Source organism: Lepidochelys kempii, chromosome 13 (assembly GCF_965140285.1).
Source record: "Lepidochelys kempii isolate rLepKem1 chromosome 13, rLepKem1.hap1, whole genome shotgun sequence".
In the NCBI taxonomy this organism is placed as follows: domain Eukaryota; kingdom Metazoa; phylum Chordata; order Testudines; family Cheloniidae; genus Lepidochelys; species Lepidochelys kempii.
Genome location: NC_136392.1, coordinates 8,985,028 through 9,009,193, shown reverse-complemented (window position 1 = coordinate 9,009,193; position 24,166 = coordinate 8,985,028). Strand labels below are relative to the sequence as shown.

General features: G+C 43.1%; 1 protein-coding gene across 4 annotated transcripts in view; it reads left to right on the top strand.

Moving 5' to 3' along the window:
* CDH4 (cadherin 4) overlaps positions 1–24,166 on the top strand; it is a 664,040-nt gene that overhangs the window by 603,968 nt on the left and 35,906 nt on the right. For all 4 annotated transcript variants that reach the window (XM_073309188.2, XM_073309187.2, XM_073309190.2 and 1 more), the window contains 2 exons: positions 10,657–10,842; positions 21,574–21,827. In XM_073309188.2, coding sequence (XP_073165289.1) covers positions 10,657–10,842; positions 21,574–21,827 — 440 coding nt within the window. The remainder of the gene's footprint in view (positions 1–10,656; positions 10,843–21,573; positions 21,828–24,166) is intronic.

The following is a 24,166-nucleotide window of genomic DNA, read 5'->3' as shown; positions in this document are numbered from 1 at the left end:
TGAATCTTTGTCTGTCACAGTGGGTTTATATTCTAAATGGGGAGGAAGGTTTTGTAAAATCTGAGTGAATGGAGCATATTGATTTGCCACTTTAAGGTATAGGGAAGAAGAATAAGGTTTTGGGCCTGTTAATTATGCATTCCAACAAATTAGTAGGTTTCATCAGGTTTAAAATTGATTTAATGTAGTTAAAGGAGGATTTTCATGTTAGACTTGTGTAAAAAGAAAGTTTGCCTACAAATGACCAAAGCCCCAGTTCAGGAAAGTATTTTACCATGTGCTTACCTTTAAGGACAAGAATAGTCCTATCGACTTCAGTGGGACGGCTTATATGCCTAAAGTTAAGTGCCTTCCTGAATTTGGGGGCCAGGGTCTGATCTCAGTTACACCAAAGCAAAAGTTATTCAACTGAGTAACTAGAATGGGAATCTGGCCCCAAAACATTCCTCTTCGATAATTTCTTTCACCATGGTCCTAAGCACATGGGAAGCCAAGTCTCAGGAAGGTAAGTGCTTTATATAAATAATAATGGCAGAATATGGATCTAATGCTGTATTTTGAAGAGCTTTGCTTATACCATCTGTTGCAAGGTGAAAGTCACATTAGCACTGCTCCTGAGTCCAGGAGAGTAAGATCCTGCCACCACTACAGATGGAACTTTACAGCCAGCTGTTACAGGGCTGGGTTATAACCCAGGCTGTTCTTAATTCTGTTGATTTTTTTTCTAGGGATGTAAAACCATTTTGGTTTCTCTTCTTTGAAATCAATGCGTTGTGAAACTCTGAGGAGGAAATTGCTGACTGAAGTGTTGCTGAGCCAGCTGATCCTTAGCATTGGTTTACAGTGTTTAATGCAATTCATTTCCAGGCTTCATATCTTGTCTTTTGCTTCTCAACAGCTTGATGGCTATCAGAGAGCTATAAGGCAATGCATTGTGGTGACAGAGAGACTAACCTGGACAGACCTGAATTTGTTTGTAAAATATGTGCTTTAATTCATGATGTTCTCAGGAGGCAGCTCTGGTCTAGGCAGCTGAGCACAGGACCTGAGTTCCAGTGCTGACATGACCATTATGTTCCTGTGTGACCTTGGGCAAGTCACAGCCTCTCTGTGCTTCAGTTCAATGCAGGCTGTAGTGTTTGCTACATTGCAAAGAAGTGTTATATCAGTGCAAAGAGTTATTGCTATTTTACTTTACTAGCAGAATTAAGCTTTGTAGGTTTCTGTAGCCAGTTCTAGTATTTTTAGCATCTATGCCCTTATTTAACAGATAGCATTATTAATGAAACCTGACAAATATTAATCAGAAATGCACCCGTTTCTTTTTCATGCCATTTGTTCCTCAGGCAAGAAACAAAGGTGGGTTAGACAAGAAGCAAATGGACTGTTCAAGAGCTTCTCATCTAAACTTGAAAATAGAAGTCTCTGCTATCAGATCAGAATTTTAACATACACTGTTTCCATTGGATCTTGAGATAAGATCTTTTATTGTTGAGTACAACCGTTGTTAAAGGTCATTGCTGCAAAGGCTACGTCATTTAGACTGGATGAGATCCCATTTTGGATAAATTCACAATTTTTCTTCCTAACAAGGTGATTGTATCAGGATTTGAATGTACAAGAGTGCCAGGTTACAGATTAAAGGCTTTTGTGTTCAAGAAGCCATACTCTGCCAGACTTCATGAGTTTCAGTGAGACATGAAAGTCCCCAAAGTCAAATAGGTTGATTAAAGTAGTACTTTATAGCCTTTTAAATACCGATAACACACAACTTTCCTCCATGGGGTTAATGTAGAATTTTCTTTCCTTGGCAAGACTGTGTGCCCTTCCAAGGACATAATTTTAATCTCTTTTTAAACCTTTCATACGAACATTGTTAAAAGCTCCTTTGTGTTGTAAAGCATTTTTATGAAATGTATAAATTTATATGTGGGCTTCATTTCATATGATATATTTATCCAGAAATGGTTATCTTGCAGCAAAGCAGTGTCTCAGTGTCATCATTTTCGAAGCATCTTTTCATACTATAAAAAGAATGTAACATCTTAAGGATGAAAAAAATAACTTTTGTTATGAGAAATGCAAAGCTTCTTTTAAAAAAAAGCCTTCCACCATTCTGTCCTCTTGTCTGTGAATCCTTGAGGAGTACTCTGGGAGTCATTGATGCAAGATTAAAACTAGACACAACTTGGCCCTCTTGAATGTAAGAGTCTGAGATTACATAGGTTCCATTTCTAGTGCTCAGAGCAAGGAGGATAGGATGTGCCATTCCTAAACGCACATTTCCTTCTTTCCAAGTTCTTAGTTTGAACTTATGTTTCCTTATCCAAAGAGCAAACCATGTTGTTTCAGTTAAATCTAGTTGTTACTTGAGATTAAGGAAAACGACACTGGTAAAGAACAACAGTGAAGTCAACAGCTCTCAGCAAGTCTGAGATCAAAATAGTTGCTGTCTCTGCCCACAGTAAGGGGTGGGGCTTAGAAACAGAGAGATGCTATACTCAGACAACAAAGTCATCCCCACAGTCCAAGCTGCAAACACAAGGCAGCGTCAAACAGGGAATGCACCTGAACAATTGGAAGAAATGCTTAGCCCATTGGTGGTAGGCATATCGACATTCTAGGATCCTGCCAGCAAGCCCACTGTCTGAGTGAAAGAGAAATAGAAAAGATACCCTAAACATCTGTAAGTAAACAAATAAACCAACCTCTGACCAGTTTGCTTCTTTCCTAGGCTTTTTTTTCTCTTTAAATTCTGTTATTCACTGTTCTCTTTATTAGCCTTAAATCAAGACACATTTGTAAATAAACAAGATGGTAGCATGCAAACATAATGCATTTAATAGACCCTAGAACCTCACTCACAGGTTTCAGAGCTTTTCAGTCCGACAGGCATTTTAATAGCACCAAATGGTTAAGATACAGCTAGCACTTCCAGATCAGCCTTTAATAGTTGGTGAGCTACCAAATCCATGTTCCTGAACATCATTAAAACAAGGCTGACTCCTGCAGATCATTAAAAAACAAGTGGAGAGTAAATGTATCCAACCCAAGCAATTCATTTCATAATGGGATATGTGACAGCTGGGCCTAGTGACAATGGAGCAAAACTGCAAGTTGGCAAGAATGGTATTGGACTTTTGCAGATTATGTATTGGAAGGCATTTGCCACATGGCATATAACTAGTCTGATGTGACATATGTACCCCTGAAATGAATACTGAATTGATCCAAGTGAATACGCACAGAAGTGTAGTGCAATGTTGTTTGCGTGAGAGAGACTGTAAGAATGAACACAAAAAGGAAAGGGAGTTTGCTTATTGGTCACTTGATGATAGGATAGGCAGTAGGTATTCAGTGGGCTACTCTTCAGGAGAAGGGCTGTGGAGATAGGTAGCTAGAACACGATCAATGTTAGAAAGAGAACATATGCCACTAAGAAGGCCTTTAAGAAAATCTGATTAACATTTTAAAATTGCAATATCCGCCAGATTTACACACACACAAAATACGATTTACATTACTTACCAGACTTGATCATCTTGTTCAAAATTTGGAGATTTAGGGCCAGATTCTGATTATGGCTACACCAGTGTAAATTTAGAGTAAATTTTGAAGCCATTTTGAGAGTTGCTCCAGATTTACACGGACACAGAAATTGAGATCCAAATCTGCATAGAGACCAGATTAGATAGGATAACTTGTGAACCTAGTGCAGTCATCCATACAGCAAATGATATTGAAAATTAAAGGTCAGAGAACTGATGGCGAGGCTTAAGAAAACAGCAATTAGGCTGCTAGGAAGAGAAGCAAAATTACTGGTAGTAGAAATAGAAAGAAAAAAATAGAGGATTATTGATCTAAATATCCCACTGTCAGATAAAGAATACAATTTGGAGTTGTTTTACTTCTCTGGGCTTTTCTGAGATGTAGAAGACTTATTTAATCCTGAAAGTAAAAATGTAGGCGTATAAACATGGTATAGGAGCAGTCAATTAGCATGGCATTTGCTTGTTTCAGTGCTGAAACTGGGCAAAGAACTGTCAATTAATGATTTATAGGATAATCTAACCCTTTTTCCTTTATACAAATTGTCAACAAACTGCCGTTTCTATCAATTTATTTAATATTCAAAATTCTTTGCTAAATAGTTTTGTGCAAACAAAGTTCCACTTCTGGACTGATCATAAACTGTTCCCTGTGAGCGTTCCTATGAGTATTAGGTACGTGTGATTAAATATTCAGGCTGTGTGGTTGGTCACCTACATCATAGGGCATTGTTTCTGTGTGGATAGCCTAACCCTTCTAAACTGCTTCTACCCACAACTAATTCTGTGTTGTAATTATGGTTAAAGATCAGAAATTCACTTTTTTACAAATATCTGTATGAACAAGTCTTTGCTATAGCAAATCTTCATGAAGGGCAAAGACAAAGAGGGGCTAACATGGAAGAAATGAAATTCCCTGTAGCAGTCTCCAAAATGAACCTGAATAATTTCTCTTCCTATTCCTCCATCTCACATCAGCACACACTAGGAGTGGCTGCAAGGAGCTGCTTGGTTTTACTCCACTATGGTTGGCTCTACAGTTCAGACTAGATTTAGGAGATGCTGCAAAGTCATAAAGTCATCCTGTGAACTTTTCATTTCCCGGCTTCTTTCCCTTTCCTCCTTTGAGTGATGCTTGTACATACGTGCTGTCAAGTACTGAGCAAGACAAAAATAAACTCTAGGGTTAAATGACTTCAGTATAATTTGATGCAGCCTGGAAATCAAAATGAATTATTACCTTTCCAACACCATATGACTTCAGACAGGCCAACTCTAGAGGCCAGTGAGAGGATCTTTCACAATCATACCAGTATGAAAAAAAAATGGAACCTACATAACTTCAGATGAATAGGGCAGGTTTAAGAAATAATGGTAAATTGGCAGAGCACATATTTATCTCATAAAGTATGTTCAGACTGAATAACAATCAATTCCAAAATAACGAGCAAGAGAGAGATTAAAAAAAGGACTAAGAAAATGAAAAGCTTCATAATGCAGCAACAGAAAATGAAGCAAAATAAATTACAGATGAATACAAGTAAATGTTACAATATTAGTGTAAGGTTACTGTTGCCCCCTTACTAACATTCAGTGGGGGTGTTTTAGTTGCTAGCTCCCAGTACAAAAAGGTGGAAGGGTCAATGGGGAATTAGGAACCCTGAGACTGACAGTCCCCAGGAACAATGGGGAGAGGCCAATGCTCCAGGTCAGCCTGAATGACAGTGTGGGCAGGCTAATCAGGGAGTCAGGAGGCCAAGGAGGTCCCGTGGTCCGTGTGAGCTGGATTTGCCTGGGTCAGACAGAGGGGGGCTGAGCTAAGGAGAAAGCAGGGGCCCAAGCTGAGCAGGGGAGCAGAGCTGGGCCAGATCCAGAGGGGCCAGAAAAGCAGCCCAGAGAGAGCAGAGCCTGTCCTGGGAACAGAGCTGCAGCCCCAAAGCCAGAGGCACAGCCCAGAGAGAGCAGACTTGCCCTGGGAGCAGAGCTGCAGCAACCAGAGCCAGAGGGGCCAGAAAAGCAGCCCACGAAGCAGGTCAGTGCTGGGAGCAGAGTCACAGAAGCAGCCTGCAGAGCAGACCTGTCCTGGGAGCAGAGCTGCAGCAACCAGAGCCAGAGGGGCAAGAAGCAGCCCAGGGAGCTGGAGGCAGAGCAGCGGCAGCAGCGCTGAGACCGAGTGGTGGAGCTGGGGCTGGAGCAGTCCGGAGCTGGGTGCGGTGAGCAGCTGGGGAGAGTGAGGGGGACCCTGGGCAGCGGGCCCAGCACAGGGAGACGCCTCAGCCAAGAGGCTCTGCAGGCCAGGCTTGGATCGTAACCCCGACAGGGCGGGGGCGACACCGGGAAGAAGGGTCCTACCACTTAGAGCCTGAGAGAGTGAGGCCACCACCAGAGCAAGTGTCCAGCCCACAGCATCCCTGCAGCACAGCCAGGGCCTGAGAAGGGGCCTGGGACTTACAAGGAACAGACTGTGAACTGCCCCGACATTCCAGAGACACTGTTTGTGATGTTCCCTGCCACAGAGCGGGGTGATGTGTTTCCTTTAACCTTTCCCATTTTTCCTTATTCTTTTCAAAATTAATTGTTGATTAAATAACTTGCATTTGCTTTAAATTGTATGTAATGGTCAGTGGGTCAGAGAAGTGCCCAGTGCAGAGAGAGTACCCCGGAGTGGGGACACCCTAGCCCCTGTCCTAGGTGACCACAGCAGGGTTGGGGGTCGAGCCCCCCAGGAATCCTGGGCCCAGCCTTGTTGGAGTTACGAGGACTCTGCCAGACAAGAGAGTGAAAGGGGAGTCCTCAAGGGCTGGGAGGCCACTGGGTAAAGGAAGTGGGAGCGAGGACTCAGATCCTTTCGCTAGCCCACTTCACCTGGGTAGTACAGAAGCCAGGAAAGTTCCCCACAATAGCAGGACTATTCCCCTGCTTACATTAGGATTAAGTGAAGATATAGATGATGGTAAAATATCTTTAGCAATTAATATTTTATATGATATATGATTCCTGTGTGATGCCTCCTCATAACTGACATGAGATTTATCTAGGACATGATGCTTCTGCAGAGCTGGGTGAAACTCTGCCGTTTTGCTTTGTAGGAGGCCATGTGCATCCTTTTCTTTGATTTCAGTGCATGTGGGTTTGCACCTCTTGAATTTCAGGCATAAACAATCTCATGGCTGTCAATGAATTGTCATGAACAAACCAAACCTTAGCTTTCAACACACCTAAGCTGGGCATCAAGTTGGTCCTTACATCTAACATGTAGGTGTGTTTCATATGGTTTCAGGTTCTATAATGAAAGTTTTGAAGAGCTGTTTCATAACAATCAGCTCAAAAATAGTCTTACCTCATCCTCATACCTGCAAACAGAGATAATGCAAACCCCAGAACAAGAAGCAGCAGGCACTGGGAATGAGGGCCTGTTTTGATTCCCACAAGCATCCTTCTGGCTGAAACCTTGCTTCCTTATCGAGAAATCTCCTTTTCTTTTTTGTTTGTAGTATGGTTCTTTCTGGTGGTGTTCTTCTGAAAGATGTATCTGTTAGTACACCAGGAAGGGAGTGGGGGAGGTCTGCAATTACATGGATCCAATGTGAATACATTGGTGTTGCAGAGACTGTTCTCATGCACACTGTTGATTCACATTACATTATAATGTCCTGCCTCTATTCTCTTTTGGGTGGCAGTCCTTAGAAGGAGGTAACTGCTTGTAGAAACTAGCCTGGAAGAGGAGACCAAAGTTTTGTTGCTAAGAAAAACCAATTCCCTTCATAGGTTAAATAACAGGATCTCTGTAACTTTCCCATCGTGGATAAGTCTGAGTTGACTCATTTTGCCTGTAGTCATAAAATGGCATTGGTGAGTGCATTTAGGGCCTGATCTTGCAAGTGCTGAGCTCTGTTGACTCCAATGTGTGCCAAACCATGCAGAGCACACCGGATTATGAAGCTCATGAGACAAGGATGTCTGTTTTCCGAAAACATTTGTCTGCTAATTTCTGTACTCCTTTTACCTGACATTATAAAAATCACACTCACGATAAAGCAGCAAGTATAGGGCATGCACTACGGTGTTGTAGTTCTTGTTTATTCCAGCACTTCTCTCTGGGCCCCTCATTATTTTACCATGTTTGAATAGAGATACTCCTCTCTCTATTTGAAAATCCCTTGGACTCTTCGTTAAAGAAAACTTACTGCCTGGGGAAAGCCCAGTAAAATATCGAACTGCTCATCATTCTCAGTTACTTCAGGATAGGGAGGAAATGACGTTAAATATGTTTGAGCCTCTCCAAACTCCCATCGGCCCGTTACCAGATGTAATTTAATTTCATTACTTAATTTTATTAAAGGCAAACAGAATTGTGCATACGTTACAGCACATGCTTACTTAAACAATGGAAGACTGTCAGATAGACCGGAGGGCTCAGGCCATGGGTTACAATAAGTCCTGAGCCACAGCTGATAAAAAATTGATGTAAACTTCAAAGTGTTATGTATCTTTCAGGATTCATTCCTCAGCTGGTGTAAGTTGGTATAGCTCTGTTGACTTCAGTGCAGCTACTCTGATCGACACGAGGTGGTCTGGCCCTGTATGCGTAATGACCAGTTTCCACTGAAACCCCTGGATCTTGTGAAGAGTTGATTGCTTCCTCAGATGCCGTCCACTCCCAATGGCCTGAATGGACCAAATTCTGAAAGATGCTTAATACTTGCTGAGCATTGTGACTCCCACCCTTATGAAAACAGTCTTAAAGAAAATAAAAACCTTCCTGGGGGCTTCTTTAAAAAAAAGAAAACCCTAAACACATCCTAGAGAATGGATCAAAATAACCCTGAGAGAGAATATTGTTCTCTCTTAAAGTCTAAGGACTTTTAGAGCTATTTCTATAAAATTATATTGGTTTCATCCCTATTAAATTCCATAGGATTTTTCCTTAAAGGACTGACTTTAGTGGAAGTCACAAAGGCTCAGCCCCTCTCAGGATGTAGCCCACTGGAAGTAAAGGATGTGCAGTATCTTGCAGGATTTGGTCCACTGTTATAGCAAAAAATTCTATCAATGATTTGTTCTGAATGAGTTCATCCTACTTGGTCCCACAAAGAGTTAAATGAATAGTAGACCGAATTCTGAAGTCCGCAGTTATTTCTTGTACAGTCTTTACGCAAGCAAAACTCTTTCTAAAGGCAATGGGATTTTAGCCTGAGTAAATAAAATTTGGGTGAGGGCTTTAAGTTTTGAGCGATAGGATAGTTTAAATCTTTAAATTTCTCTTAATTCATGTGACTCACATGGGCTCAAGACAGGAACTGGCAGTGACCTGGGATAGGTACATTACTTAATTTAACATGCTTAGTTCCCTTGGAAATACAGCAAATATGATGCCTTGATTTTAACACAGTGCAGTCAACTGCCCAAGCAAACCAAAGGGCCATCAACTTGTCATTTCTGACTTGCAGTACAACATTAATCTAATCCAATGGGATATAACCATCACGGATTTAGCAAGAGATGATCCTGCCTAACTAATCTCCTTGAGTTCTTTTGAACAGGTTTCAGATAAGAATGATAATAGAAGTGTGCACATGACATGATCTAATGGATTTTTCAAAAGGCTTTTGATAAATTTCGGTGTGATATTCCCCTGCTTAAACTGAATGCTGCAGAGATTCCAAATTGGGCATGAAAATACATAATGACCTGGCTACATAGTGGGAAACAAAGAGAAGTAGAGAAGCTATGATATATTTCGGAACTAGAATTAATAAGTGGCATCCCACTGTTTTCCTCCACTACCTAACGGACGTAGGCAAAAATACCATCTGTATTTGCTAATTAAAACTTATTTAGGACAGGGGCATAAGTGAAAAGAAAGCAAAATGCCATTAAAGATATCACTAAAGGGCAAAACTACATTTAGATTGGCATATGGCAAATTAAAACTTTTTGCTGTCAGATGTGAAATGTTATATACTGGTGGTATGTATATATAAACAAAAATGTTGAATGGTGTCAAACTAGAACAATGTTACTTTAAAGGGAATCTTCAGCTAAATAACAAAATAATTATTTGTTGTAATTAGCACACTTCTGCATAAATACATATCAAGAGCCAGATTTTCGAAAGTGTTCTGAGCCCACAATTAGGGCCTGAGTTTCAACTTCAGAACTGGGGCCAGCAGCTCCATTGTTTGCCCGGTGTTTAATTTGCCGTATGCCCATCTAAGTGTTGATTCGCAATTGTTGTCAATAGAAGCTTCTGTCTGCTGGGCACGTTTGAAGATGTGGGCATTATTTAGGTGTCTAAGTGGAAGCTTTTGGGCCCTAAAGACAGGAAATATGAACTGTCAAGGATCCTTGACCAGATATATGTTAAATCAAGGGTTTGAAAGCAGAAAATTGAGAGGAAGGCAGATAATGCATCATAATATGCATAAACTGGCTGTGGTTCATGAAAACAAATAATAGAATTAACCTATAGGAAAGGCTGATGCAAAAAATCACTAGAAAAATAGCAAGCAAAATCAAATCAAAAGCAGAAAAAAGAAAAATTAGGTAAAATCAAGCTATAAGATTGCATCATTTGAAAACTGTGTATCTGAAAATGTTTTACATTAAAGGGACACAGTAAAAGAATTTTAAAATCGCTTTGGTCTGATGTTTCATCTCCTATTGTCACAATTAACAGCTCCGATTACTATAACTGAACATGATTACTAAGGTGGGAAAGTCTCTTTTTTTCCCCAATTTGCTTACTTTGCACATCTGACAACGCTTTGGCTGTTTCTTTTGGATAGTTAGTCAGTTTCACGCATTTGTTTGTGTAGGTCTTTCAGACAGCAATAGGGTGGGGAAAAACATTTAAAGAAAAGAAAATGGAATTTGTAAAATCACAAGTGCCAAAGGAACTCAGGGGCACGTATAGTAACTGAGAATACTTTTAACTCTTATTTTACTACTAGTACCGTCTCTGAACACTGAGGTCCAGTTTCTCGGATGATGTAAATGAACATAGCTCCAGTGACTTCAAGGATGTTATGCCAATTTAAACCAGCTGGGGATTTAGCCCTGCAGTCCTTAAGAACTCTTCATAACAGTTCCTGTTTTTTGACTGCAGTATTCCGGGGAGGTTCCTGAGAACAGAGTGGAAGTTGTGGTTGCAAATTTGACTGTGATGGACCGGGACCAGCCTCACTCCCCCAACTGGAACGCCGTGTACCGTATTATCAGTGGAGATCCTTCGGGTCATTTCACCATTCGGACGGATCCAGTTACCAACGAAGGCATGGTAACTGTGGTGAAGGTAGGTGACTTCAATGGGAGCCAAACTGAGTCAGTCTTTATGACCCTCTAAGCTAATTACTCCGAGGAGGATTCGCAGAAGTCTGCCATTATTTCATGTCTTCTGTGCCTGGGAATGTCAGTGCTTGAATCTCCCTCTCTCTCTGTAGCACGTGACATGCATACTGTACTACAATCCACTAATTCTTGGTTCACCACCCTCTCATTCTTTGGCTGCGTCACCACATGCCCTCACAAACTTTTACATGATGAACGTAGGACACAGTCTCTGAGCTGCACTTCAAGATACTATTCCTCTTTGTCTTCCCATTTTCTGGCTCCTAGCTATAGTGGAGATTGGACTCTGTAGCCTTGCCCAGTCTGACGTATTCTAGAATTTGGAGTGCACCACGCTCCATCGATGGTTGGAGCACACCCATCTGCATGTGAGATGGGCAGCAGCACAAAACCTGGACACCTGATACCTTATGAAAGCAGTGGGGGAAGGAGGATTGTCATCACAAGGAGGGATGTGGTTGCTGGTGGCAAAGAGGAAAGGGGAAGAAGTCGTCAGTAGCTGGTGCAGAGAAGGTTTTAGTCTAGTGGAGTTGCCTGAAAAGTTTGGGAGCTATTGCTTTACCGATACCAAACCATCAACACACTTGATGGGCCAGATATGCAGCTGGTGTCAATGCAGCTGCTCTGAGTTACATTAATGGCTTTATACATATTTATACCAGCTGAGGATCTGACCCAAAGACTCCTTGAGAAACAGGTCCCCAGATATTCTTAACCTACAGTTCGTTGCTTTCAATATTGCGACAGAAGTAGGAAGTGAGCAATGTGAAGTTCAGAGCTCTGCCTCATCCACTGTCATCCAGTTTCTATAATGTCCTAAATGCTACAGCTTAGAACCTGGAACCCTAAGAGTATTTGGAATGGGTATCAAATTCCATTTCCCTTCATTCCCTACCCCTCCCAAGGGCATGAGTTCAGTCTTCATTTGAGGGTTTGCTTCACATTGACTTGCGTAAAACCAGCAACCCCAGACAGTGAATGCCTCTGCAGATATTAAATGCAGTCAGAACACAGCTACATTCATTCAACATTCAGTGAACCAGTTAGTAGATAAGATTCCTACGGATGTTCCCACTGACTCTCAAGAAAGCCAAAGAAGCATGAATAGACTGCTGTGATCTGAAGGAACTTGCCCTACATGTACCATGTGCGGCACCTGAAAAGATTTATTTATGCTGTCAAGAACAAAGCCTCTACCTTTTGAAAAGTGTGACCTTCTCTTAACAAAAAGTTTTAATAAATACACAGCAGCAGCAGCACTAAAGTGTAAAGAGCTGCACAATTAAAGAATGACTGTGGGTGAAAAAACACTCCCTCGTAGCTAACAAATTGCAGTCATTCTTAATACACACACTTCGACTATTAGGAAAAATGACATCAGTGAAATACCATTCAGATTACCGTGGTAGGAATGTGCGAGCTTGTCCTGTTCTTTGCCCCTTAAGCTGTGTGTTTGTGTGTGTGTCTGCAAATGCCACTTTGCTGAAACTTTAAAGGAAGCATCATCTCACCTGCTAGATGGTATTTCAGCAGGGCTTTTTATTTACCTCTCTTATTACTCTCTAACGATGACTGACAGCCTTCTGTGCTGCAACATCAAAATACCTTTTCAGATTTGGTTGGGTTGGGGGTGGGGGGCTTTATTCTGCTTAAAAAACAAAAACTCAACATGGCAAAATGAAACAATTTAACTTTTTTCCACCTCAGCAGCTGATCTGAAGTAGAAATGCCAACATTCATCAAATTTTCACTAAAAGAAAAAAAGCCCTTTATTCCTAATCTAGCAAAGCACAGAGTGTCATGACTGTAGTTTTCGAGCTGCATCAAAGTGAAAAACCAGGGGATTTACATGATCATCCTTGCGACACCAGGACTTTTGCATAATGAGCCATCCCTTATTCAGAAATTGCAGGCAAAAAGCAGGACAGATTTGTCAAGATGCCACTGATGCCAATGTTGATTTTCCATTGCTATATAACCAATAGTGATCTCAATGCAACGAATCACACCGAAAATCCTGTCGTGTCACACTGAGCTCAAAGCCTGAAGTTCCATAGAATGTCTTTAGTAGATAACCTCACCTGCTCCTTCTGTATATCCTAAGCTTCTCAGTCTTCCAGTTTGATAAGAAAAGGAGGACTTGTGGCACCTTAGAGACTAACAAATTTATTTGAGCATAAGCTTTTGTGAGCTCACGAAAGCTTATGCTCAGATAAATTTGTTAATTTCTAAGGTGCCACAAGTCCTCCTTTTCTTTTTGTGGATACAGACTAACACGGTTGCTACTCTGAAACCTGTCAGTTTGATAAGAGTTTCTCAGTGCTCTTCAACAAGAGAGTGTGAGAGAAAACTGCCTCTGACTAAATGTTCCAGGTGGGAAAGGAAAGACTCTGGATTTCACCTTCTGCTTTGAAAACTGTTGAGCATTTTCAGTTAAGACAAAATATTTTACTGTTGGGGGACTGAGTGCAACCTGACCTCACACCCCTCAGTGATCACTGCTTGTGGCATCTGTTGAGCAGGGTCTTTCCCACCACCCAGAACACATAGGCCCACAAACAGACTCTTGAGCTGCAGAAGTATGTCTTTGATACGCTGCTTCACTGAGTGATCAGTCCACCAAAACAGGGCACAGCACAGGATTAAATGCAAGCGCGCCCCCACATTGAGGTGCTTGCCTTACCTACACTGTTACGAAGCTATTCATTATAGATTGTATAAACACTTTTTTTCTGCCAAGCACTAAGATTAGTTCGTTAATGCAGTTGTTTACCTGATTGGATTGCTGGCTCATCTTTTTGTCTGGCTGTTCTCTTTCCTTGATAGACAAGCAGGCATCTTTTCACATGTCCCAAGACCTAAAATATACATTCTACATATTATATCCTATAGCATCCGAGTGGTCACCTAAGTCACATTACATTGTTTCTACTCCCTGGTTGGACCAGTGAAACTTTTTAAACAAGAGAATAACAAATAGAGCCAGGGTAGTGAACCTTTTACTCACAATGGTGAATAGTTAACCACATGCCTGTCCCATTGAACTGAACAGGACTAATCACAGGTGCCAACTTTCTGATTTCCATAGGTGCTTGACCCCCGATCCGCCCCAGTTCCTGCCCCCAATCCACCCCTTCCCCCCAATGCCCCACCCTGCTCTGCCTCTTCCCGCCCCCACTCTGCCCTTGTCCTGCCTCTTCCTGCTCCATTCCACCCCCTCCCCTGAATACACCCGGCTCTCGCTCCGCCTCTTCCTAACCCTGCGCCTCTCCCTTCCCTCCAGCGCCTCCTGCACTCTGCTAAACACCCGATCAGCAACGAGCAGGAGGTGCTGGGCGGGAAGGGGAGGAGCTGATCAGCGGGGCCTGCCGATCGGTGCTCCAGCCCCGGAACACCCATGGAGTCAGCGTCTATGGGACTAATTGTGTGAGTAAAAGAGTTCACATCCTGGCCTACAGGAAGTAGCAAATACAATGCAATAGGTGTATTCTGGCAAAGAACACTCGTCCTCCCCAAACATGTCTTTGTGCATGTTCGCAAACCAAAAGGGGCATAAAGATGTTCGAACCAAACAGCCTGTCAGAACTCAAATGAATGTCCATGAAGGCTGTTTCTGCAGCATTTAACCAGCTCTCAGCAAAACCACCTGTGCCCTACCAGTCTGATCACCAAAGGATACAGTTTCATTTTTGCTTTTCATATCATTACTCTGAGGGTGCAAGGCCTTTCTCCCCACTGCAAGCCTTGTAAATGGGGAGAGAATAACTTCCCACTCAGTCGAGACACAGCAGAGTCTGAACACGATCTCCAAGAGCAGCCGTGGATGCCCCGTGGCAGCCAGCTCACTAATGCAGTATTAAGTACTCTGCATGGAGATGCTTCCATTAATGATCTCACTCTTGGCATAACAATAGCATAAAGCAAATTTGTTCCCTTCAGTTAAAAGTATGTTGAGAAGAGAAGGACACATTGTAAGCCCTGTTTTAACCAGCTGTGCCTAGGTAACTTGAGCCACTTAGTAACTTGAGATCAGGAGGCTGATCTGTGCATCCCAAGACAAGATATCAGAGCCATATTTCTGAACAGCCTCAAATTTTGTGCACACAGCGGATAGTGCCTGCAAAAGTGGGCGCACCTCTCATACATTGATCCCAACTGCCTGATTGGCACATTTAAATACTGGTGTACACCCAGTGGGTGCAGACCCACTTTTGCGGTGGCAAGCAGTTGTCATGAAAATTAGAGGCTAAAACTGAAAATGATTTCTTGATTTAATAGAACCAAAGTGGTGTGGCAAAATGAAGGAGAAGCATCCCAGGTGGCAGGTAACAGGGTAGCCCCATAAGTACCCCAGTCTGGCACACATAATAGTGTGTGTATGATCTCTCATTGGCATGTATGCTGATCTTCATTTGTGTTTTTCTGTGGGGTCAAAATGTAAGCATGCTTGCAAAAGTGCTCAGGCTGAACGCCCAAATCACAGGCAAGTCAGGTTTGTCTGTGCACATACATTTGTGCATGTTCAAATTCCTGATGTGACGCACTGCTCGTGGTGCATGTGCAGCTAACGTGCACACAAATTGCTTGTGCTTGGAGACATTTGGGCCTGGGTATCATAAATGTCATAGAGAGTTAAAAAATACATGCTTTCCTTTGCCCGTGGTTACATGGGTGCAACCGCAAACCGGGGCTGTTATATGTTCCACTGGAATAGAGAAGAACTGAATGCTGTTTAACCAAATGGGTGAGGGGTTGTAGGAGTCACTCTCACAAATTTGAGGTAAGTGTGGAAGTTCATAATCTAACTAATGAATGTCTGGGGACATAACCCAGTTTTGGATAAGAGAACTTCAGGGATAAAGGAGGTTCTAATGTGAATATCATTTATTATATTCATATGCTGTTAATTCTAGCTCACAAAGAGAAATGTAAATATATTATAGCCGGGACTAGTAGCAGTATCTATTATTAAGGATGCCCAATAGCTCCCATTAGAAGACCCTGTTTTCAGTTGCTTATAACTTTCCCAAGTCTGAGAGGCTGAAATTTTCCATGCTGGATGTCTGCCTCAGGCTAAATTTGTTTGGAAATTTTCAGCCAAAACAGTTCAGCCATTTCTGAGAATAAGGCTTGGGAAAAATATATTGTTTTGCCAATGTTAAAAATTTGGGGCGGGTGGATTTTTTTGTGTTTTTTTTTAAATAGTTGTAGCACCCCCATGCTTTGGAGAAGGGACTTGAAATTTGGCAGAGGACTGGCCTTTATGACAAGGATGTGCCTTTTGTCATCCCCCTGAAAATCTGTCCAAATTTGGCCACATTATAAACCTCTGAAAAATCACAGTTTGCACGTGCATAGAGACTTCTTGGCTATTAGAAGCTAAATTCCTTTCAGATTCCATCTGCACAGGGCATACGCCAGCCTGGGACTGAGCAGGACTTTCCCTGCAATGGCAGCTCTGGGCTGCTACAGTCTGTGCCCTGTCCAGGTCCAGATACCTGAACTGAGAGCAGGAAGCCTGTCTCTCCTGTGCTCTCAGTAACCTGCAGCTGAGCCCAGGCAATGTGGAGGAGGATGCTATTTGCCTGAAATGCAGAGGGAACAAGAGCTGGACCTGGCAGGGGAAGCAGATTGGGACAGGGAGCCCAAAGGGCAGGAGGGCAGAAACTGGAAATGGGAGTTGGGGTGGGGTGGAAGATTGGGACTGGCTGGGCAAGGAGACTTGGACTGAGAGCTGGAGGGAAGAGACAGATCAGATGAGAAGCTGGGAGGAAAGGAACTGGCACTAGCTGGGTGAGGCGAGGACATTCTGTACGAGGAGATTGGGATGAGAAATTTGAGGAGTGGAGACTGAGACTGGCTAGGTGAGGAGATTGGGACTAGGATGAGAAACCAAGGGTGGAAAAGAGATGGGACAAGGACAGGTTGGAGAGGATGAGGCAGAAGGGGTTATGCTCAGGGGAGGAATTGGCAGAAGAGACTATGCCTGCTATAGCACACTCCCTTCCAGAACTCGGAATGGAACCGTATATCCCAGACTCTCACTTTTCTCTGCTGTCAGCAAATATCCATGAAACTCATTGGCAAAGTGATGGAATTCTGAGATTTTTCAGTTTGCTTTTTTAAAAACCTAGGAAATTACACACAAAAACCTACATTAAAAAATTATTAATGCGGCAAAGTCAAGCACTCAGAAGACAGGAAATGCCTGAATTAAAGTTGCCTGCACAACCTTACGTCACACCCCTCCCCTGTGTGTATGTGTTGTGGTTGTTTTTTAATTACGTGATCACATACTATTTTCCCACAGGACCCTTACCTCATTCACTGCACAAGATGGACCTGTTTGCTCTGTAAATTCATTAGGATTTTGTAAAGAAAATTGTCTCATGGTTAAGACAGTCGAATTCTACCCTGGAGAACTGGATTGTATCCCTATCTCAGCCACAGTGTTCCTATGTAATGCTGGGCAAGTCATCTAAACAAAACATTGCACCGGTGGTCGCTAATTGTGTATTATTCATTTTCTGGGCACTCAACTTGAGACCCTGATTTTTTTTTTGCAGAAGTATTGAGCACTCTCAGTGGCCGCTGAAGTCAATGGGACGTGTGCTTTAAACTTGTGAAATGCTATATAGTGCTCAGTACTCTTAAAAAACAGATTCTAGGCAGCTGAAATTGGGCACTCAAAATTGGTGAATACTTTTGACTTTACTCCCTCTTTGATTTAATTCCCCATGTGCAAAATGTGGATAATAATAACCCCTCCTTTCACAAAGGGTGTTGTGAAAATAATTTCATTAATATTTGTGAAGTACTCAAGATATAGTGACAACTGCAAGAGAAAAGCCTCTAATGAAATTAATAATTCTGCCTTCAGAGTAAGGTTTGAACAAGGAGGGGGGAAAAATATTGAATAGCTGCTCATTAATTGAACACTATCTGTCTTGTTCACTGACTGAGACGAGGTCTTGTGGTAAAATACTATGTGATCATGTAATTAAAGACTGTGATAATGCAGACACACAAGGGGACTGAATTAAGATTGCTCGGGCAACCTTAATTCTGGAATTTCCTGTCTTTTGAGTGTTTGATTTTGCAATCTTAAATAATGTTCTTTTATTGTGTTTGTGTGTGTGTGTAATATATTATATGACTACACATACATCTCTTTCTCACGCACACATATATATAATAAAAGAAATACATGAGGAATCAGATTCTGCCTGAGACATATTCTCATCCAAGATGTTACATATTTCCAGGCTATTGCTCCTGCTGTTGGGCTAATCGATATGTAGCATTTTCAGTGACATGAAGATGGAAAGTGTTAGCCCAGTGTGAAGAATTGAGAACTGGAGGAACAAACCACTACGAGGTTTGTCCCGTCACATCTGATTAATGCTCACCCATTGCATACCCATTTGCCATCCATACGCTCAGATAAACCATATGGTACCCCAGAGACATACAGAAATGAAATAAAGTTTGAGGTTAATATCAATAGTAGCGGATTATTCCGTTTGCACGCAGCTATTATACTGAAAACTGGATTGACCTCCGTTCAGGCAGGGACGTGCAGTTTGCATAGCTTGCCATCCTGGTGGGTGTGCAGTATGGATGCTGTCCAGGGAATGTGCTGTATTAAGTCTGTGTATGGCTGAATTGGCCTTGACTGCTACGGAATTCTTTAGCAATGGGAAGATTAGCACAAGCACTTCAGCAGATACAGAGCCCATAGTTCACCTTTTTTTTTTCCCTATGGAATTTTCTCCACTTGCCTCAGTGTTGCTGTGGTTTGAATTTGGGCCTAGCATTCCCTTTGCTTACCTAAAACAAGCAAAGCCAGATTCTCTGCTAAGCCAGGAAACTGAGAGGGCTGTCAGGGAGCCGGTTGCAGCCCTCTGATTCTCTGACCAACCTCAGGTGCAGATTGGAGGCTGTTCTAACCTGATCCTCAAGGGACCATCTACCAGCTGGGGATTGCCAGAGTGCATCGCAGTCCAGCCACTCCCTGCTGCCCACCTCTCTCTGCCTCTGAACAACTCCCTCCCGCCCCAGTGCACCCCTCTGCTGGCATAAGAACCAGCTACACCAGTCTGCACCTGCTGAGGACTCCCTCGTTCCAGGGGAGGGTTAGGATTTGGCAGTCGGTCTCCACTCTCTTTGTGCAAAGGGTGCGGAACACAGCACAGAATCAGTAAATTCTCAGCACAGTGGAAGAAATATTAGCGAGAACTGAGAGTGGCCTCTAGTGTCAGCACTGATAGCGGATCAAGTCTGATCACTGTTACATTCTGAAGGCATCCTCTCCAGCCCAGGCCAAGGAAGTTTTGGCTACAATACTGGGCCTTGTAGGGAAGAAGGTTCTAAACGGGATGCTCAGGAATCCTTGGCAAGGGCCTGAAGGATGAGAGAGAACAGACAGATTTGAACTAGTTCCCCTGGAACCAAGAGCCAGGCCACAACTCTGAAGTCATTAACAAATCTCTGCTTCTCAAAGCATATCAATGTAGTGTCTTCTGCTTTATGGGCCCTGTCCCTCAACATATCGTCATCTGATGAACTACAGTCCACGGAACGGTGGGTTGAATGTGTATAAATAAATTTTTTTTAGTTTGATATATGTAGCAAAAGGCAAGTGCAGAGGAAAATGAAGTATTAATGAATATGAATTAAGGAGACTAGATGGAGAGTTTGGAGCTGGAAACACATTAGCTGAACAATTCAAATAGCATTGAAGCAAGAAGTTTTAACGTGCCTCCTTTCTTGAAAGCAGCGTAAGTCCCTGCACCAGTGCTGGTGGGTGTTCTGGGTATCAGGCTGTGTGAGTTCCTTTTATTTATTAAGTAAGTGCTGGACCTGCCTGTCAAGAAATCATTTAATAATGGGAACATTGCACAAGCACTTCAGCCAAACACAGATTCCAAAATTTGACCTTTTGCCATTTTTCCTCCATGGAATTTGTTTTTCCCTTGTGGCCATTAGCCTCAGACCAGCCACTCCGTGGTTTGAATTAAGCCCTGGCATTCCTGTTTCTTACATGGAACATAGGGGACGGTGTCTCAGCTGGTGCAAATCAGTGTGTCTCTACTGAAGTCGTTAGAGTTTCGCCAGTTTTCACCTGCTGAGACCCTGGCACTCAGCCTCTAGAGCCAGTCAATAGTCATCATATTAGAAGACATATTAGAGGGAATTCATATACTTCTAAATTAATAAATTATGGCAAAGCACGGTTTAACGGGCAGAGGTGTGATCCTGCATAACTCAAGCCTCCCTGGCATATGATTAGAAGCTACCCTCATAATAATTACAGGGATGGTATAGAGATTATTATTACACTGCAGTTCAATCAGTTATGCCAGGTAAAGCTTTTTTATTCCCTCTCACTTCTCCTTTTGTGTATGTTGAAATGAGAGCTACAGCCACCCACTGGCAAAACATACTTTTGGAAATACGTGAGTAACCGTAAAACATCATGTGAGACCAGCTTTCAAAGGCACCAGTGGGAGTCAGGATGATTTACCGAACCAGCTTTAGTACCTTGTGACCCAACCTTCACATGCAATCTTACTTGAGAGGAAACTAGGAGCACTACAGGCTCAGGAGTCCACTGAATCTGACCCAGTTACTTAGCCAGCAGCTTTAAATGCTAATAACGCTGTTAAGTACCTGTCTAATTCCTTTTAACATGGCTACACTTATTGCTTTTATAGCTGCCCTTGGCGGGAGCAGTTGCTGAAATCTGAATGCTACAGTAGGCCAGGTCTATGCTACGAAAACCTAGTAGCATAGTTCTGTCGGACAGGGGTGGGATGAGGTGTGATCCCTGACCGACAGAGCTGTGCCCACAGAAGCCCCTAGTGTGGACACAGTTATACCAGCAAAACTGCACTTTTGCTTAAATAGATTATTTTGCTTGGGGGGACTAGAGTAAGCTATACTGACAAAAGCTGCATCCACGCTAGGAGCACCTTGCCAGTATAATATACTGGGCAGGAGCAGTGGAAGCACCTTAAAAGTGGGGGGGGGGGGCAGAGGTGCCCGAACCATGCCCCACCCCTTCTTCCTCTCCCTGCCCTCATGCCACCCATTCCCCAGAGGCCCCGCCCCCACACCACTCCTCCCCAGGGCCCCACTTCCATGCTGCTTCTTCCCCCTAAGACTCTGCCCCCCACTCACTCCTTTCCGCCCTCTCCTCCCCGTCGCTTGCCCTTATCGCTGGTAAAAAAGGGCGGGGGGGATAGGCCCCATGGCCCCGTCTGTTCTGGAGCCCCTGATACTGGGACAGTTAAATACTGGCAAAGCACTCCTAATGTAGACGTGGCCCTAAAGTCAGTCTCCTTCCCTTCTGGAAAATACTTAGCACCTGAACAAAACTTAGAGAAAATCCTTCTGGGTCTTTTTTATCCTGTTTTCTTATTTCCCAGAAATCTAAGGGTCAAATTCTGACCTCATTTATACAAGTGTGAATCTGGAGTAACTTTGTTTGCTGAAGTGATTATTACTTTGGATTTACACCTTTGCAACTGACCACAGAACCTGGATCCTACATCCAGAAATTAGATTACACAGTGACCTCTGGTATTGTCCCCATTCTAAATCTTCCAGCTTTCTACCAGCGGGTGGAATTTATTCTCCACATGGGGCTATCTTGTGTGCTTGTTTGTTGTAGGCTGTCGATTACGAAATGAACAGGGCTTTCATGCTGACCGTGATGGTGTCAAACCAAGCTCCACTAGCAAGCGGAATCCAGATGTCCTTCCAGTCTACAGCAGGAGTCACCATTTCAGTCACGGATATCAATGAGGCGCCCTATTTTCCAACGAACCACAAGTTAATCAGGCTGGACGAAGGGATGACCCTGGGGACGGCACTGACAACATTTTCAGCTGTGGATCCTGATCGCTTCATGCAGCAAGCAGTAAGGTGGGAAACCAGGTAGACAAAGGAGGCAGTATAAAATCAAGAGCAAGAGTTAGGATATAGAAGGCTGGGGGCATGCACCAATCAGAGCAACCAAAGCAACAGTGTGCACCAATCAGAATCTACTGCATAAACTAGCCTATATAATGTAATTATAATGCTTGGCACGTCTCTAGCACCTTCCATCCAAAGCTCTCAACACACTTAGCAGCCTTTAATATTCAGGACCATACCAATGGGTGAGATTCTGAATGGGGCTATTTGTGGAGTAAGACACAGTCAGACCCAGTGTCACATAAGTGAATCTCAGAAAGGGTTTAATTCTGAGCAGTGCTGAGAGCCTTCACCCACCCCCCCCCACTGAAATCAATCAACATTCAGGGAGCTAAGTCCCCTTATCAGTATAAAACGTATTTATTATTCCCATTAAAGTAACTCTTAGGGTTCCTGACTCAGATCAAGGCCCCACTGTACTAGGTACATATGCATGATCATCATAGACAGTCCCTGCCCCAAAGAGCTTACAGTCTAAATAGACAAGACAGACAAAGAGTAGGAGGAAAGAAGTAATATTATTCCAATTTACAGGTGGCACAGAAGGATTAAGGGCTAGATTTTCAAAGGTATTTAGACCCTTAAACATGCAGATAGGCAGGATTTTCAAAAGCGCTTATCTGCATCTTTGGGTGCCTAAATACCTTTGAAAGTCCAGCCCTAAGTGACTTGCCCAATGTCACAAAGAAAATGTGGCAAAGCGGGGAACCGGATCAACTTTTCCAGAGTCCCATTCTAGTGAATGAATCACAAGACCATCCTTCATCCCCCTTTCAGGAGTACCTGAGCACCTTCCAGATGCATGTTCAAATTCCAGTGAACTTCATGGGCTTGACTTTTAAAATGGTTAGGCTTGCATCATGCAGCTACTGCTCTGCATAAACAAAATGGGCCAGTGGTGGGCAACCTGTGGCCCATCAGGGTAATCTGATTGCGGGCCGCGAGACATTTTGCTGATGTTGACCGTCCGCAGGCATCACCCTCAGCAGTTCCCAGTTGCCGCGGTACTCTGTTCCCGGCCAAAGGGAGCTGCGGGAAGCAGTGGCCAGCAGCTCCCATTGGCTGGGAACAGAGAACTACGGCCACTGGGAGCTGTGGGGGGGCGGTGCCTGCAGATGGTCCACGTCAGCAAAATGTCTCGCAACCTGCAATCAGATTACCCTGATGGGCCGCATGTGGCCCGCGGGCCGCAGGTTGCCCATCACTGCTTTGAAGGGTCTTTATTTCCCTTCCGTCCCCACTAAAGCCAGTTTTGAAGTCCATAGAGGAGAACAGTTCCCATCAGCTCAGATACTCTCTCTGATCTGTGGATATTTGGATTGTACTCCAAAATGAAAATTACTAGTTGTAACTTCTCCTGTTTTGGGGAGAATGACCCACTGGGCTGAGCTGTTTTTCTGACTGCCTGGCAGATACATAGGACCTTGCATGATCTTCTCTAAATATCAACAGCAAGTTACTTGAGCTGTTCTTCATAGCATTCCCAGGACACACATTTCATTGAAAATTTGGATCCAATTACACTATTTTTAAATGTAAGCGTAGCTCTCTTACCTGGGTTTCATCATGGCAGAGTGACTCCATGGCTTTGCAAGAAGCTGCAAAATATTGTTAGGCTCAGTGGAGACTTTCCCCAGCAGTTTTTGTGAACAAAGCAAAGTGATGTTTTGGTTTGTTTTTGTCTTGTCTTCACAGCTGGCACTGCCGAGTTAGACACACAAAAAATGCTAGAGGGTAAATATTCAAAGCAGTGAAGTGAATGGGCGATACATATGTATACACTAATCTCCTGAACAGTTTTCAGTTAGCTGAGAACAGGATCCAGCCACTATATCTTTGCAAGCAGCTTTTATAGTCTTTTATTAAATACAATTTTCCCAAATGAAAGATCTGGGCTTAAGAACATCCCCCAACAAGCCACAGCTATTGTTAGTGATCATAGCCTATGTCACAGCTCAAATTATCTTCTTTAGCCACAAATGAATCCATGAAGGCAGCTTTGCAGGCCGGATCACTGATCATTTTCAGCAATGAAAGGGCACAGTGACAACCATGATACTAAAAAACAATCACCTTAAAGAATATAGCTCCATGCAACATAACAGTTTTACTTGGCAGGGGCTTGTGCAGACAATTTATTGTTGTTTGAATCCAGACTGGACTCAGGCTGCTCACTTTTCACTTTGAGTTCCAGCTTCAAACAAACCAGCACCTGAAAGTGAAATTCAGCCAAAGCCATGGAGTTTCACCTGTTTACGTATCAGGGGACCTTGAATTTTGCAGGATGT